This window comes from Equus przewalskii, chromosome 26 (assembly GCF_037783145.1).
Source record: "Equus przewalskii isolate Varuska chromosome 26, EquPr2, whole genome shotgun sequence".
In the NCBI taxonomy this organism is placed as follows: Eukaryota; Metazoa; Chordata; class Mammalia; order Perissodactyla; family Equidae; genus Equus; species Equus przewalskii.
This window is the reverse complement of record NC_091856.1, coordinates 25055684-25070834: the sequence shown is the minus strand read 5'-3', so window position 1 is coordinate 25070834 and position 15151 is coordinate 25055684. Positions and strand designations below refer to the sequence as shown.

The 15151-nt window shown below is 48.8% G+C and overlaps 1 protein-coding gene across 19 annotated transcripts in view; it reads left to right on the top strand.

The window, feature by feature from the left end:
* The window catches only part of GGTA1 (glycoprotein alpha-galactosyltransferase 1 (inactive)), a 71604-nt gene that overhangs the window by 22585 nt on the left and 33868 nt on the right, over positions 1-15151 (top strand). For 15 of the 19 annotated variants that reach the window (XM_070597039.1, XM_070597049.1, XM_070597045.1 and 12 more), the window contains 2 exons: positions 5722-5829; positions 12754-12876. In XM_070597039.1, the coding sequence (XP_070453140.1) occupies positions 12874-12876 (3 nt within the window). In that variant the 5' untranslated portion in view covers positions 5722-5829; positions 12754-12873. The remainder of the gene's footprint in view (positions 1-5721; positions 5830-12753; positions 12877-15151) is intronic. The other 4 variants (XM_070597053.1, XM_070597042.1, XM_070597048.1 and 1 more) reach the window with 1 other exon arrangement.

The following is a 15151-nucleotide window of genomic DNA, read 5'->3' as shown; positions in this document are numbered from 1 at the left end:
GCTTCCCAAAGCCCCCCGGTACATAGTTGTATATTCTTCGTTGTGGGTCCTTCTAGTTGTGGCATGTAGGACGCTGCCTCAGCGTGGTTTGATGAGCAGTGCCATGTCCGCGCCCAAATTTGAATCAACGAAACACTGGGCCGCCTGCAGCAGAGCGCACGAACTTAACCACTCAGCCACAGGGCCAGCCCCAGTATTGACTTAATTTTTAAGAAGAGTTTTTAAACTGCAAACCACTCCTGTCGGCAGGCTCTTTGGACGAGGGAAGGAATGCTTCCCGGGCTGAGCTGGGTGGGAGGGAGGCCCAGGCAGGGCTGCCTGCCTCATTATCTTTGCAATGGCTTGGGTCCTCATCCTGGCCTCTGCAGTGACTCAGGCTGGGAGAAAGTTCTCTGTGGCTTTACCACACCCAAGTCCCCTCTCTGGAAGCTGGTTTCCGCTTTCTCAGCTGGGTGTCTCTGTTTCCTCTTTTCTCTGTCTGGTGCGCTGGAGGCCTCCCTCGGGAGGGCTCCGAGGGACTCCTGAGTGGGCTGTCAGGTCTGCGGCATCTGGTCCCTCACTGAAGGCCAAAGCTGGTTGGTTCATCAGATGAGGCTGCAGGACCTCCTGGGACCTGAGCAGCAGAGGATTTATGAATTCTGAAGGGCAGGGCTGCCTCACCGTCCAGAGCAGGTTAGTTTTCTAGCCTGTCTTCAGGAAGCTTGCGAAGGGAGAAAAGATTGAGGCCGGTACACACAGGTCCCTGGGAGGCAGGAGAAGTGTTCAATGCCCATTTGTAAAGGTCCAGTCATGCCACCTCCTCCATGAAGGCTTCTGAGATTCTCCCAGTCAGATTCCTATAGGAGCCCGATTCATGGCTGTATCCACAGGCTCAGGCCCAGGCAGTGGAGCTGGGAGGGACCCTGCACTCCTCAGATGAGAAAACAGAGGCACAGAGATGGGGACTGAACATGCCTACATCACACAGGCAGTGACAGCACAACAGGGGTTTAAACACGGTACTTTTAGCTTTCAGTACAAAAGTATTTCCCCTAAAAGAGGAGTCATCTATGCCCAATATACCACATCCTGTAATCAGAGAAGTGCTGTTTGGACACAGTTGTTTCTTTCATTTTTTTTTAAAAAAATCTGATTTTGATCTGATTTTGGCAGAAGTGCCCCAGTTTACCACAGACCCCATCACTCCCTATTGCAGTATACCTGGTCAAATTCACACACTTCCACTACCTGCTTGGCCCCTGTAGGCTTTCCCTCAACATTCACTCAACAATCAAATATCTGTTGAGCATCTAATAGGTGCCAGGTACTGTTCCAGGTGCTGGGAAAACCCAGTGGACAACCAAGATGGAAGCCGAGTGCCTCTGCTCTGATAGTGCTTGCCTTCTAGTGGCACTTGCTTCATGGCCCCTGTCTTGTTCTGCACCTATTTACATCATCCCCAGCTTGGTCCGGCTTGTCTACCACCCGGGGTAAAAGAGGTTAAGGTGGGATGGAGTCATGGAAACAGCCCAAACTTGTCTTGCATTCCAGGGTTGATGACTCAGCCCATACAACTTCGAGTTTCTTATCTTCAGTTCCCTTTATCACCTGGACTGTACTTTACCCGACTTCCCTCGAAGGGTTGTGTGAAAGTCAGATGGTGCTTGTAGACAGCAGTGGGCTCCAAACAGGGCTCGATTGTGACCCTGAGGGACGCTGAGCTTCTCACCTGTTCAAGAAGAAGTTCTGCTCTGAGGCAGGGGGCTGGCCTACATGGCTTCCCAAGACTCTCTCAGCCCAGGGGAGGGAAGGAGAAGTTCTAGGGCGCCCCCTGGTACCCCTGCCAGACCGTGAGAAGAACAACCAGGTGCCTCTTACCCATCTGGGGTCATCAGCCTGAGGAAGTGGGGAGAGGACCCCAGGGAGAGCAGGAGGAGAGGAAAGACTCCTTGGGTGGGGACATCCTCCACCCACCTGTGTGAGACGCTCAAGCCCAGGCTGTCATCTGTGGCCAGACCTCACCCCTCACTAGGAGCTCCTCATTATCTTCCAAGCTATCATAAGGCCAGCCTCTTCCTTCTCTAGAAAGAGTCTGACCCACAGCATGAAGAACAGGGGTTAGCCCCAGGGAGGGACTTCCTGGTGCGAGGGAGGGTGGCCGAGCCTCAGGATGGAAGCTTGTGGCTGCAGAGGGGGCACCGTAGCATGGCTTTGGTGGGGTCTGTCCTGGAGGGGGATGGGACGGAGGCAGATCTCAAGATGGTTCGCAACATATTGCCTGGAAAGAGTCATCGTGATTTCCTGTTTGTAGGTCTTCTCAAGGAAATAGACTGACAGGTGAAACTCCTCTGACTGCAATCTTTTATTGGACGGGCTTTCGCCAAGGTCATTCACCTGATACTTTTGGGTCTGTGGCGTTTCTTAATGGTTGTGGAAACATCATGCGAGAAACCTCCTTCCCCCTGCTTCCCCTCACCTGCAGGACTACATGGTCAAAATGTATATTTGATCCACAAATGTAAAATCGAGGGAACAGCAACACTGGGTTAATGGAACACCAGAGATTGACAATGATTGAGTACCTCAAGCACTGTGCTGAGTCCTTTTCAAGAAGCATCTCTTTAATTCTTGCAGGAATGGATGATAGGTAATGTGTCAGCTACCATCTAACTTCTGTTATTCCCATTTTATGATGTGGGAACAGAGCCACAGAGAAGTTAAGTAAATTTCCCAGGATTGCACAGCATGAGGGGCAGAGGCAGGACTTAAACCCAGGCAGCTCAGCTCCAGGGTGAATGCTCGTAGCCACCGTGCTCTCAGCCCCTCATCCACCCTGAGATGTGGGGATTATGATCATTCTCTACAGAGAAAAGGACATCAACCAAATTGCTCCATCACTCACAAGCATCGGGCGAAAAAGCCTCTTGTGACTTCCCTAAACCTATTTAGGATTAAACTGTGACAACCTGCAACCTCTGTGTCTACAGCATTCTTAGCCAAGAACATTAATCCTCACCTGCCACAAAGATAAGCAGGGTGGGGATCTGGATGCTCATGTCTCCAGCAGAAGGTGGTATGAAGCCAGGGCACCCCGTCCCTGGGCTGCACCCACCTTGGCCGCACCCTCTCTGACTTGGGTGTGCAGATGGACAAGTACTGCATGCCGGTGCTCTCCGATGGGTTCTTAGGGCTGGAAGGGGCCTGGTGACCATGGAATGATGAGATTAGTTTGCCCGGCTGGGCAGTGGGCCAGCCTCCTACCTGGGCGACCTCTGGCCTCCTTTGGTCAGCAGAGCTAGCTGGCCCGAGGCTCATTTGCCAGCGTTCTCTGCCTCTTCACGAAGGAATGACCACGACATTCCTGGCTCCTTTGTTTTGAGAGTGAGCATGAGAGGGTGTTGAGGAAGGAGGAAGATCACGTTGGCTCTCTGGAAGGTAAATTTTCTGCCTTCCAGGTTTGCATGCTCTGTCAAGCTGTGGTTAACCAGCCTGGGGCCTCTCATTCTGCTGACCTGTAGCGTGTCCCCTGGAGGCAGCCAGGGAGGAAGAGCAGCCCTGACCCACAGGCTGGCAACCTTGAGTGAGTCACTGAGGCCCCCAGAGCCTCCCTCTGTTCCCTGACGACTTTGTGGGTGAGCCCTAGGATCCCCAAGATAAACAGGAGAGGCTGCTTTGTAAACTGTAGAGTGGGAGACCCCTGTGACCCGTGATCAGTGCTGGCTTGTCAAAATGACCAGTTTATCTTAGCCCGGCTCCTTAGCCTCCCAGGAGGCTCCAAGCCTCTGTTATCTTTCCTTCCACATTGACCAAAGGTCCAGATTCCTGGACCATTTGATGCAACAGAGCTTCCCTGAGCCCCTGGGGAGATGCCCCGTGGTGCTCGCGATTGGGGCGGGGACCCAAGAGAAGGCAAAAGCAGAGCCTGTCCATGGTCCTGTGGCCCCGGAGCCAGTGTCAGGGGAGGAAAGAAGGCCTGAGAGAAGTCAGCCGGCAGCAAGGTTTCGGTTCATTTTTGTTCTTAACATACACTCTGGAAAGGCACACTTGTGATGCATGTTCACAAAGCGGACACACCTGTGTAACCACGAGCAGGAACTCCCCTGAGCCCCTTCCCAGTCTCTGCCACCTCCATCCTGACTTCCAGCACCCCAGATTGGTTTCGCCTGTCTCTGAACTGTAAGTAGATGGAATCATCCAGGGCTTCTTTCGCTCAGGTTTGTGTGTGTGAGCTTCATCCTGTTGACGTTTGTGGCTGTGGTTGGTTCATTCTCATTTCTTATATAGGATCCCATGCTGGTTCCCAGCTGATCTGTTCTGATGATGGGCCTTGGGTCGTCCAGGTTTGGGTGCACTCTGAATGCTCCAGTCCCTGTCTCTTACTGAGATTATGTACGTGTTCCTTTGTCTCTAGACCAGGAGTGGAATGACTGGGTCACAAGGTAGGCATTTGTGCAGCTGGAGTAGATACCAGCAAGAAGAATTTAAGCAGGTTGTTGGGCAGGACTTCCAGAACCTAAAGATTGCAGTCAACTACCACGTGGCCCCAGAAGGGGGTTGTAAAATCTCCTTTGGAGAACAGGAAGAAGAGGCTAGATTGGGCATCATTTGGAGGGTGGGGGGCAGTCCTCAGCTCCCTTCTGTTGGGTTTTGGTCCCCTCTCCTTAGTCTGGAGTTTCCAGACTGTACTTCCGGGAGTTGTCGGGGCCACTCGGGAGGGACAGGGTAGGGGACTTCGAGCTTCATTTCCCTGCTTCAGCCACACACTCGGGGTCTCTGTTCTACCTAGTGAGTTCTGAGAATGACTTCATGTGCTTTTTGAAAAAGTTTTTACTGTTTCGACGTTTGAAAATCCACTGCTCGAAGCCCCCTTCCAGCTGGGAAATTCTATTTTGGGAGCAGGAGGCGAGTTCGGGAAGGGTTAAGCATTATTCAACCAAAGGGCAGGGTTGGACCTCAGTGACCTTTTAAAGTTCTCATAGCGTGGTCTGTGATGCCGGAGATCTCCTAACATTCTATAAAAATAGTGTTCAAACAAAGCAACTTCCGAAACCTAAAGGATGTCATGGAAAGGCTTAACTTTGAGGAATGCGTGGGTAGCATTTCAACAAGAGTCTTGAGGGCTCCCTCCACCCAGCCCGCTCCTCTTTTTCTTTCTTTAAGATTTTATTTTTCCTTTTTCTCCCCAAAGCCCCCCAGTACATAGTTGTATATTTTTAGTTGTGGGTCCTTCCAGCTGTGGCATGTGGAACGCCGCCTCAGCATGGCCTAGATGAGCTGTGCCAGGTCCGCGCCCAGGATCCGAACTGGCAAAACCCTGGGCTGCCGAAGCAGAGCGTGGGAACCTAACCACTCGGCCGTGGGGCTGCACCCCCCCCCCCCCTTTTCTTGTTTTTTACTTCTCCTTTGGCTGTTCTTGCTAGTAGTCACTTGGGATTATTTGGGTTCAGAACAGTTCCCATTTTTGCCAAGGAGTGGGTGACATGGGCGGCCTGTATGTCCCTCTCAAGAGTGGTGGCCTTCCCTCCTCTGACACCAGGCCTAGTTTGGACCTGTAGTTTCGCTTGGTGAGGGAAGCTGGGCTGTTCATGGGCCCAGAGAGAAACATGTCTGCCTTGGCCTGCGGCTCTGATTCAACAGGCCTGATAACCAGCCCATATCCTGGGGCCATCAAGGAACAAAGCCCTTGGCTGCTGTGGGATCTGTCTACCCTCTTCCTGAAACAGCTGTTTACTCTTTTGACAGGAGTTGGAACACAGCACCTTCTTCCCAGCCCTGCCTCCTTCTGCAGACCGGAGCTCAATAGCAATTCCTTTTGTCTTTTACTCTGCGGGGAGAGGAGCAGACGATGAGGTATGTGAAATGTTGAAATGATTTACTTCTGCGTTGTCAGGGTCATGGGGGGGATCCAGAGCAGGCTGTGGTGTGGATCCCCTAGGGGAGGAAGCTTGATGTCCCCCCAACCCCTTGCTGGTCCCCTCAGTAGTTCTGGAAGGACACAAAGTCGATCACTCCCCGGCATCAGATCTAGAAGTGGGAGCTGGCGGGATGCTGGCTTGGGGACTTCACTGAAAGTTCTGCTTTATTTTGCTCCCCCTGGCAGGACCTCACAGGGCTTTGGCCAGCCTGGCTGTGGCCTGAGGTTTTCTCTGCAGGATTCAAAGTGACAGTGCAGGGGCAGGAGGGCGAGTCCTGGGGCCTGGGGCTGGCAGTGCAGGTGGTTGCAGAGACCTCTCAGGGCAGTGCGGCCCCCTCCTTTACCTTACCTTATTCCTCTTGGAAAAAGCCTTGCACAGCGATTTCTGGGCCAGGCCGCAAGGAAAAACTGGCTGGATCCAGGCTTCAGATTTCCTGAAGGGGATTCAAGAAAAGGCGCGATGAGATGTACCTCCGAGAACAGGTTGTTCCGATTGTGACGGCTGGAGAGACAGTCCTGTATTTAGTCTGAGACTGTCTCTTGGTCTCCTCATCTGTGTTTACTCTGACCCTCATAATGAAAAACATAATCGGAAACAGCCTTCCATGCACTTTTTTTTTTCAGGAATTGTTCCATGTTTCTTTCAAGGGGGAGCATTTCCCTGTAATGACCCATTTAGAGAGGTTTTAAGATAACACAGCACTCTGCCTCCTCAACCCCAGCACCCTCCCCATGCCAAGAGCTGGGCCTGGGAGGCAGAGGGTCTGCTTTTCAAACTCGACCCCCCTTCTTCTGAGCCCAGTGACTTCAGCCTTTGCTGAAGCTCAGTTTCCTCAGCTGAAAAGCCACTGCTCTGCCCCTGATGAGGGATGACGGAGATGGGGTGAGTGAGAAAGGCCCACACCATGCACACCAGAGGGGTTGAGCCAATGCTCGCCAGCTGGTCCAAGGAGAAGCTAGCCCCTCAGGGAGTCCACCCCGTGATTGGCTAGTTTTGGGTCAGTCTCTGTGTGATAATCGTGAGAGGCAAAATGAGAAGATGTGCCCAAGAGACCTGGGTGATTAGTCCATGGATAAGCCTTCATGTTTACTGAGAACAGAGTGCCTGAAAGGGTGGGCACTGGCGGCTGACTGCCTGGACCTGAATCCCACCTCCACCACTTTATGTCGTGTGACATTGGGCAAGTTACTTAACCTTTCTGCGCCTCCGTTTTCCTATCTGTAAAAGGGGGATAATACTAGAATGACTTCGCAGGGTCGTTGTGAGAGTTAACTGAGAGACTGCTGTGTTTAGCCCCGGGCCTGACCTGGCTCAGTTGGGGAACATTCAGGTGTTACAGGGCCTGAAGCTTACTCAATTTTCAGGACCGTCTTTAAGAAAAAGAATGCAAAGTTGCCTATACAGTATTAGGCGTGGAAGCGAATATTTAGAATATGAGAAGAGAGGGCACAAGAGATAACAAAAACTGACGAATTCTCCCAGTAGGAGATCCAGAAAACAACATGATAATAAAAGGATGTGAAATAAGAAATTGATTAGTATTACTTAGCTGTTTACTGCACCTGCCACATTTTGGATGCCTTCTCTTGGACTGCCTCTTTATCTGACAGTGCTTTTGTAGTAACATTTTCAATGGAGACAAAAGAAAGAAAAATCAGTTTTACCCCTAGCTGGTTAATCAGCAGTTACTTTTTATTACTGAGAGTTTAGAAAGGGTTCTTTCGGCTTCACGACTTGTTATTGGCGATGCCACATCTGTAAATCTTTTGGCAGTTTCTTGCTCAGGTGGCTCTGGCCATAGGGCTGGAGAACTCAGCTCTTTGGTCCTGGATGGGGTGGGGGATGTGGGCACGAGGTGGCTGCGAGGGCTGGGTCATCAGGACCCCTAAGCAGGGAGCAGAGCTGCGTCTAGTTCAGCTCCTTCTCCTGGGGATCAAACGGGAGACTCTTGGGTGCTCAACAAGGTCCACCTGGGGCAGGTTGTTACTGGGACCCAGGTGGGTGTGCAGGCAGCGGGGTCAGTCCCTCAGCCCCATCTGCAGCCCCAGGACAGGCACCAAGGCTGGAGTGATTCCCTCAGGGGCAACAGCACTCCTTGCCTCTGGGAAGCATTGGGGTCTTATCCAGCACCCCCCTCCCCACCCCCACCCCACCCCCACTCCCAATGGTGAGATCAGGCCCAGTCTTGCAAGGGGGCCTGACCCTAGACTGCACTAGCTTCTGTGTAAGTTGGCCTCTGGGCGCAACTCAACTGGTATTGGTTGGTCGTCCTATCACTTGATCATCTCTTCCAGGAACCCACGCGGGCCATTGCAGCAATGTGGGCCCCCCATGGCTGAGTGCACTGCCCTCGTCAGCTGGGACTCCAGCTCCGTGGATGAGTTTTCATCCATGTCCTGGGTCCATCATTAAAGCCTGTCAGGGAAAGTTAAGCCCGAAGGACTTGTTTCACGGACGGGGAGACTGAGGCCAGAGAAACCCGTGCCCCCAGGTTAGAAAGCCGGCTGTGTATGGGAGCTGGGGCCGACCTGCAGGTCTCCTACAGCCGTGAACCTCACCCTCCTTCCCTGCCCACCTTGAGCAGCAGGCAGTGGGGACCAGTGTGACGAGCAGCTGGGCCCTGAGCTGGGAGCAGTGGGGAGGGGAGCTGAGTATCACACGGTCACAGTGTCGGGGGTGGGCTCACCCTCCATTCTTCATGTGATGCTGCCCTGGAGGTCCAAGACTCTTCTCTCAGGTGAAGCCACAGCTCTGCCTTCAGAGCCTGAATTTCTGAGTCTCTCCTGGGAAAAAGCATCATCATCATGTGGCTGCCATGTGTGGAGCATTCACTGACCACTGGGCAATGAAGCACCCTGTCTTTTTGTCCTTTCAAGAACCCTATGAGGAGGGTGTTTGTAGTGCCATTTTGCATGTGTAAATAAAGGCTCAGAGAATGTGCCCCAGCCATACAGCTGAGACTGCTGTTTTAAGGGTCTTAGGGCTGGCCTAATTTCCACCTGGAATACTGGATCTAAACATTACGGTGGAGGACTAAAGATAAGAGCTTGGTCTCAGGTCATTAACACCCAGTTAGTTCCTGCGCCCTCCTCCGCCTTCTTACCTGCTATTTTCCTTTGCAGCACCTGTGTATCCTTGACCCGCCTCAGTAGTCCAGAAGTGACCAAGGCTTGAGCCAGCAGGGCCAGCTCTGCGGGGAGGAAGGGACAGAGTCCAGGGCCTGGGGGAGGAATCACAGGCTAGCAGGAGGATTCTTTAGGCTGCTGGAAGGCTTGGTTTCCTCTGCCACTGCTTTCCCCCTGCCCGATTCCCGTTCTCCCGAGATAATGGCTTTTCCAGGGCTCCTGAGTGCTCTGTTATTCAGCTGAGACGTTCACCTTTTTTCCTGACATGAGATGGAGAAAACAAGGGCCACTAGAATTCCTTTCAGAGAGGAATTCTGTTTGGAAGGAACACCTTGTCTTAGCCCAGTTGGGGTGGAGCTATGAGATTCTCTGAAGGATGTGTGTGTACTGTTCTGTGTGGGACAGGTAGAGGGGGTAAGGAAGAATTAATTTCTGAGCCACATGGATGTCTGTCTGACACTCCAGGGAAACAGAAGCAGAAAAAGAGGAGAGGGAGGGTAGAGCAGGAAGGTGACCCTGCCTTGCAAAATGCCCCAGGTTGTTAGCACAATCTGCACACGGTCCTGGAGGGGTGTGCGAGTGGTTTCACCTGGGAACTGTTACAGGGGCTGAGTTGTGGGAGTGGCCCAGGAACATCCCCTGGGGTTGGTAGGATGGATTCAGAGAGAAACCACAAGCCCCATGATAAGAGGGCCTGAGAGATGGTGGGAGGGCTCCCATGGAACCAAGCCTGGCTACGTTCACCAGGTCCTTTGAGGAGTGGGCCCCAGGTTACCTGGAGTTACATTTTCCTGCATGAGACATGGTGTTAATATTCGGCAGGGCCTTATTCTGTGCTCTACCCCTTAAATGGGGAATTTAGAAGCAACTTCATACGTAGCCAGAGCAATCAGGCAAGAAAAAGAAATAAAAGGGATCCAAATTGGAAAAGAAGAAGTGAAACTGTCACTATTTGCAGATGATGTGATGTTATATATAGAAAACCCCAGAGAATCCACTAAAACACTTTTAGAAATAATAAATGAATACAGTCAAGTTGCAGGATACAAAATCAACATGCAAAAATCTGTTGGGTTTCTAAACACTAAAAATGAAGTAGCAGAAAGAGAAATTAAGAATACGATCCCGTTTACAATTGCAACAAAAAGGATAAAATACCTAGGAATAAACTTAACCAAAGAGGTGAAAGATCTGTACACTGAAAACTATAAAACATTGTTGAAAGAAATTGAAGAAGACACAAAGAAATGGAAAGATATTCCATGCTCTTGGATTGGAAGAATTAACATAGTTAAAATGTCCATACTTCCTAAAGCAATCTATAGGTTCAACGCAATCCCTATCAAAGTTCCAACAACATTTTTCACAGAAACAGAACAAAGAATCCTAAAATTTATATGGAACAACAAAAGACCCCGAATAGCCAAAGGAATCCTGAGAAAAAAGATCAAAGCTGGAGGTATCACACTCCCTGATTTCACAATATACTACAAAGCTATAGTAACCAAAACAGCATGGTACTGGCATAAAAACAGACATACAGATCAATGGGACAGAATTGAGAGCCCAGAAATAAACCCACACATAAATGGACAACTAATTTTTGACAAGGGAGCCAAGAACATACAATGGAGAAAGGAGAGTCTCTTCAACAAATGGCGTTGGGAAAACTGGACAGCCACATGCAAAAGAATGAAAGTAGACCATTATCTTAGACCATGCACAAAAATTAACTCAAAATGGATTAAAGACTTTAATGTAAGACCTGAAACCACGAAAATTGTAGAAGAAAACATAGGCAGTATGCTCTTTAACATTGGTCTTAGCAGCATATTTTTCAAATACCATGTCTGACCAGGCAAGAGAAACAATAGAAAAAATAAACAAATGGGACTACATCAAACTAAAAAGCTTCTGCACAGCAAAGGAAACCATCAACAAACGAAAAGACAACCTAACAACTGGGAGAAGATATTTGCAAACCATATATCAGATAAGGGGTTAATATCCAAAATATACAGAGAATTCATACATCTCAACAACGAAAAAACCAACAACCAATTTAAAAAATGGACAAAAGGTCTGAACAGAGATTTTTCCAAAAAAAGTATACAGATGGCCAACAGGCACATGAAAAGATGCTCAACATCATTAGCTATCAGGGAAATGCAAATCAAAACTACAATGAGACTATCACCTCACTCCAGTCAGAATGGTTGTAATTAACAAGACAGAAAACAATAAGAGTTGGAGAGGATATGGAGAGAAGGGAAGCCTCATACACTGCTGGTGGGAGTGCAAACTGGTGCATCCACTATGGAAAGCAGTATGGAATATCCTCAGAAAATTCAGAATAGATCTACCATATGATCCAGCTATTCCACAGCTGGATATTTATCCAAAGAACTTGAAAACACAAATGCATAAAGATACATGCATCCCTGTGTTCATTGCCGCATTGTTCACAATAGCCCAGACTTGGAAGCAACCTAGGTGCCCATCAAGGGACGAATGGATAAAGAAAATGTGGTATATATACACAATGGAATACTACTCAACCATAAGAAATGATGAAATCTGGCCATTTGTGACAACATGGATGGACCTTGGGGGTACTATGCTAAGTGAAATAAATCAGAGGGAGAAAGTCAAATACCATATGATCTCACTCATGAGCAGAAGATGAAAACAACGACAAACAAATACATAGCAACGGAGATTGGATTAGTGGTTACCAGAGGTGAGGGGGGACGGAGGAGGGTGAAAGGGGTGATTAGGCACATGGGTGTGGTGATGGATTGTAATTGGTCTTTGGGTGGTGAGCATGATGTAATCTACACAGAATTCGAAATATATTATGATGGACACCTGAAAGTTATATAATGTTATAATCCAATATTACTGTAATAAAAGAATAAAAAGAAGCAATTTCTTGCTTCATACATGGTGGGTAAGATAGTCAACCACCAATCTTCAGAATTATATAGTTTTGAAAATTCTGAGAGACAAACACATAAGAGAAGGACTTTTAGGCCACATTGGCGGCCAAGGCCTCATTTTTGTCCAGAGAGAAAAATTTAAATGTTTTCAAAGATCCATTGGCCACCTGCCAACCCATCCTTCCCTGGAGACCTGGATTCCAGATTCCAGGAAGCATGTACGCACCCATTTCTAGTGCTTTGCTAACAGATGCGATATTGGCTCATTTGGGCAGCTTCCAATTGTAAGTCTCCAACAAGAAAGACAACTGACACAGCAAAAAGTAAGCAGATTCAAGCAATCTGTGAAGTCAGAAAGAAATGGGCTTCAGGAGTTGCCTCTGATGCTAACTTCTGAAATTAAGAAATCATAAGCATATTTGGAGAGGGGATTAGGAGGTGTGTCTGACTTTGGCTTTCCCTGATGTCAGCCTTAGTGTTCTCCACTATGAGAGTTTGCCTGTTTCTCCCTTTAACATTTTTTATGCTGGGAAACAATTTGCATTTGATCCTCAGCCGGTGGGGTTGATAAAGCTTGGGACACACATCTGGCAGTGCTGTCACCTCCTCAGGACACACAGGGTATTGTAGCAGGGCTGGGCTTGATCAAAGTCTCATCCCACTTCGGAGAAGCTCTTAATCAGGCTGCAGCACAGAACACATGGGTAAACCTGTAGAGTCCCTAATTTGCATCTATTTGCACTTCATTGTATAACATGTTCTTATTCCAAACCCTCCTTTCTTTCCCACAAATAGGTTTTGAGCACTTGCTAAGTACCAGGCGCTGTACTATCTCATTGGATACCAACATCCCATTTGATGGATACCAGTAATAAGAACTAGCATTTTTTGAGCGGTTACAAAGTGCCAGGCACAATGGTAAGTATTTTATGGGCTTTATCTCTTGCAATTATCACCATTTTTATGCCCATATTAAAGACAAGGAAACCAATTTAATAGGATTTTTTTAAAAAAAGATTTTATTTTTCCTTTTTCTCCCCAAAGCCCCTTGGTACACAGTTCTATATTTTTTATTGTGGGTCCTTCTAGCTGTGGCATGTGGGATGCCACCTCAGCATGGCTTGATGAATGGTGCCATGTCCCCGCCCAGGATCAGAACCAGCGAAACCCTGGGCCGCTGAAGCGGAGTGGGTGAACTTAACCACTTGGCCACGGGCCAGCCCCTAATAAAATTTATTACAGCTCCACAGTCCCTTTTCTGAAACCCTAGGGGCCTGAAATGTTGGAATTCAGAGTTTTCTGGATGCAGATTATACATCATATATTATGTAACACCCCCAGTGCAGCAGCACCGCATAATAAAATACATCAATATTTATGCAAAGAAATGTTGAAACAGTCTCACTAAGTGGGATAAAGATTATAAATAGCCTCACGTCATTTAGGGCTTTGATGTTAACTGAGTTACAAAAAGTCTTTCAGTTTTCAGAGCTTTTTGGAGTCTCAGATGAGGAACGGCCACACGTTCGGAGTTACCCAGTTTTGTGTGTGTCAGAGTTGGGACTAAAATTCCCACATCATTCCAAAGATCATGTGTTTTATCACCATCCACACTTCTCTGGGAGTGAAGACACCAGCGTGGAGAGGTGGCTGTGGTCTCCATACAGATCTATTTGCTCCCAAACTGGGACTTTTCTAGCACTCAATGCTAGTGCTATTGACATAGCACTATGGTGGCTTTTCCAGCAGTGGGGCCGAGCTGCATGCAGCCATCTGCATATTTTGACTTTGTCATGGGCCCCGGGCCACATGTGCCGGCTCAGGAGGTATTCACAGAGAAGCTCGAGACTGAGATTTACATGGGGTCCAGCAGGCCCATCTTCTTGAGGTCTCTGGAGTACCCCCGTCATAGTTGTATCCAAAAGCTGGAGGTTGAGTTATGAAACTGAGTTCAGCCGTGGCTTTTCCAGTTCCAAACAGAGCTCACTTTCTAGGTAAGGAGGAATAGAGTGTCAATGCTGATAATCCTGTCCTTTCTCTTCTTTAACTGGATTTAATAATAAAAAGCAATGTAGCACATGAGATCCAAGACTAGACTCAATCTAAGAAGGTTCTTTGAAAAGAATTGGAAAATAATCTGTCCCCTGAAGGGACAAATTTCAGTGTCATTCTCATCTTATTTCATTCACTCACCAAACATTTATGGAGGGCTTCACCTGCTCTGTGTGGGGCACGAGTGGTCCAGGGTTGAATAGGACATCCCTCCTTCCTTCAGGAAGCTCAAATTAACCAGTAGAGGAGAGAGAGCCATATGCAGATGTTCCCATGTGAGCCACCTCCCAAAGCGATGTGTATCGCAATGTGAACAGAGTGATGGGGTACCCCAAGGAGAGAAGGGACTCTTCACTGGTGGTGAGGGTAGGGTGGGAAATGGCTTCACAAAGGCAATGGCATTTGATGAATGGCACAGCTGGCCATTCTCCCCTCTTGGCTTCCAGGTGTCCGTGTTCTTGGTTTTCCTCCCACCTCCTGGACCTCTCCTTCCCCTCTCCTCCTCTAGCCTACCTCTGCATGTTTTCTTCAGCTGAGGGCCCTCTTCCCTTTTTTTTTCCTTTCTCTACATTCTCTCCCTAAGCAATAGAATTCATCCCCTTCACGTTAAATACTGTCCATGGTCCACAGACAATGCCTTCAATTGCATGCCCCCCCCCCACACCTCTCCAATGAACTTCAGACTTGAATGTCCACTTGCCTGCTCATCATCTCCATTTAGGGGTTCACACACTCCTCGACCTTAACATGTCCAACAGGGAATTCATGATTCTTATGCCCCAAACCTGCTCTCCCTCCACTCCATCTGCGGAAATGCTACAGCCTACCCACTTAAACAGAAACCTTGCTTCTTTCCCTCCCTCATCCCTGATGTCAAAATTACCAGCCAGGGGCCGGCCTGGTGGCGCACTGGTTAAGTTTACACGTTCAGCTTCGGCAGCCCAGGGTTTGCCGGTTTGGATCCCGGGTGCGGACATGGTACCACTTGGCAAGACATGGTGTGGTAGGTGTCTCACATATAAAATAGAGGAAGATGGCCATGGATGTTAGCTCAGGGCCAGTCTTCCTCAGCAAAAAGAGGAGGATGGCAGCAAAGGTTAGCTCAGGGCTAATCTTTCTCAAAAAAAAAAAAAAAAAAAAT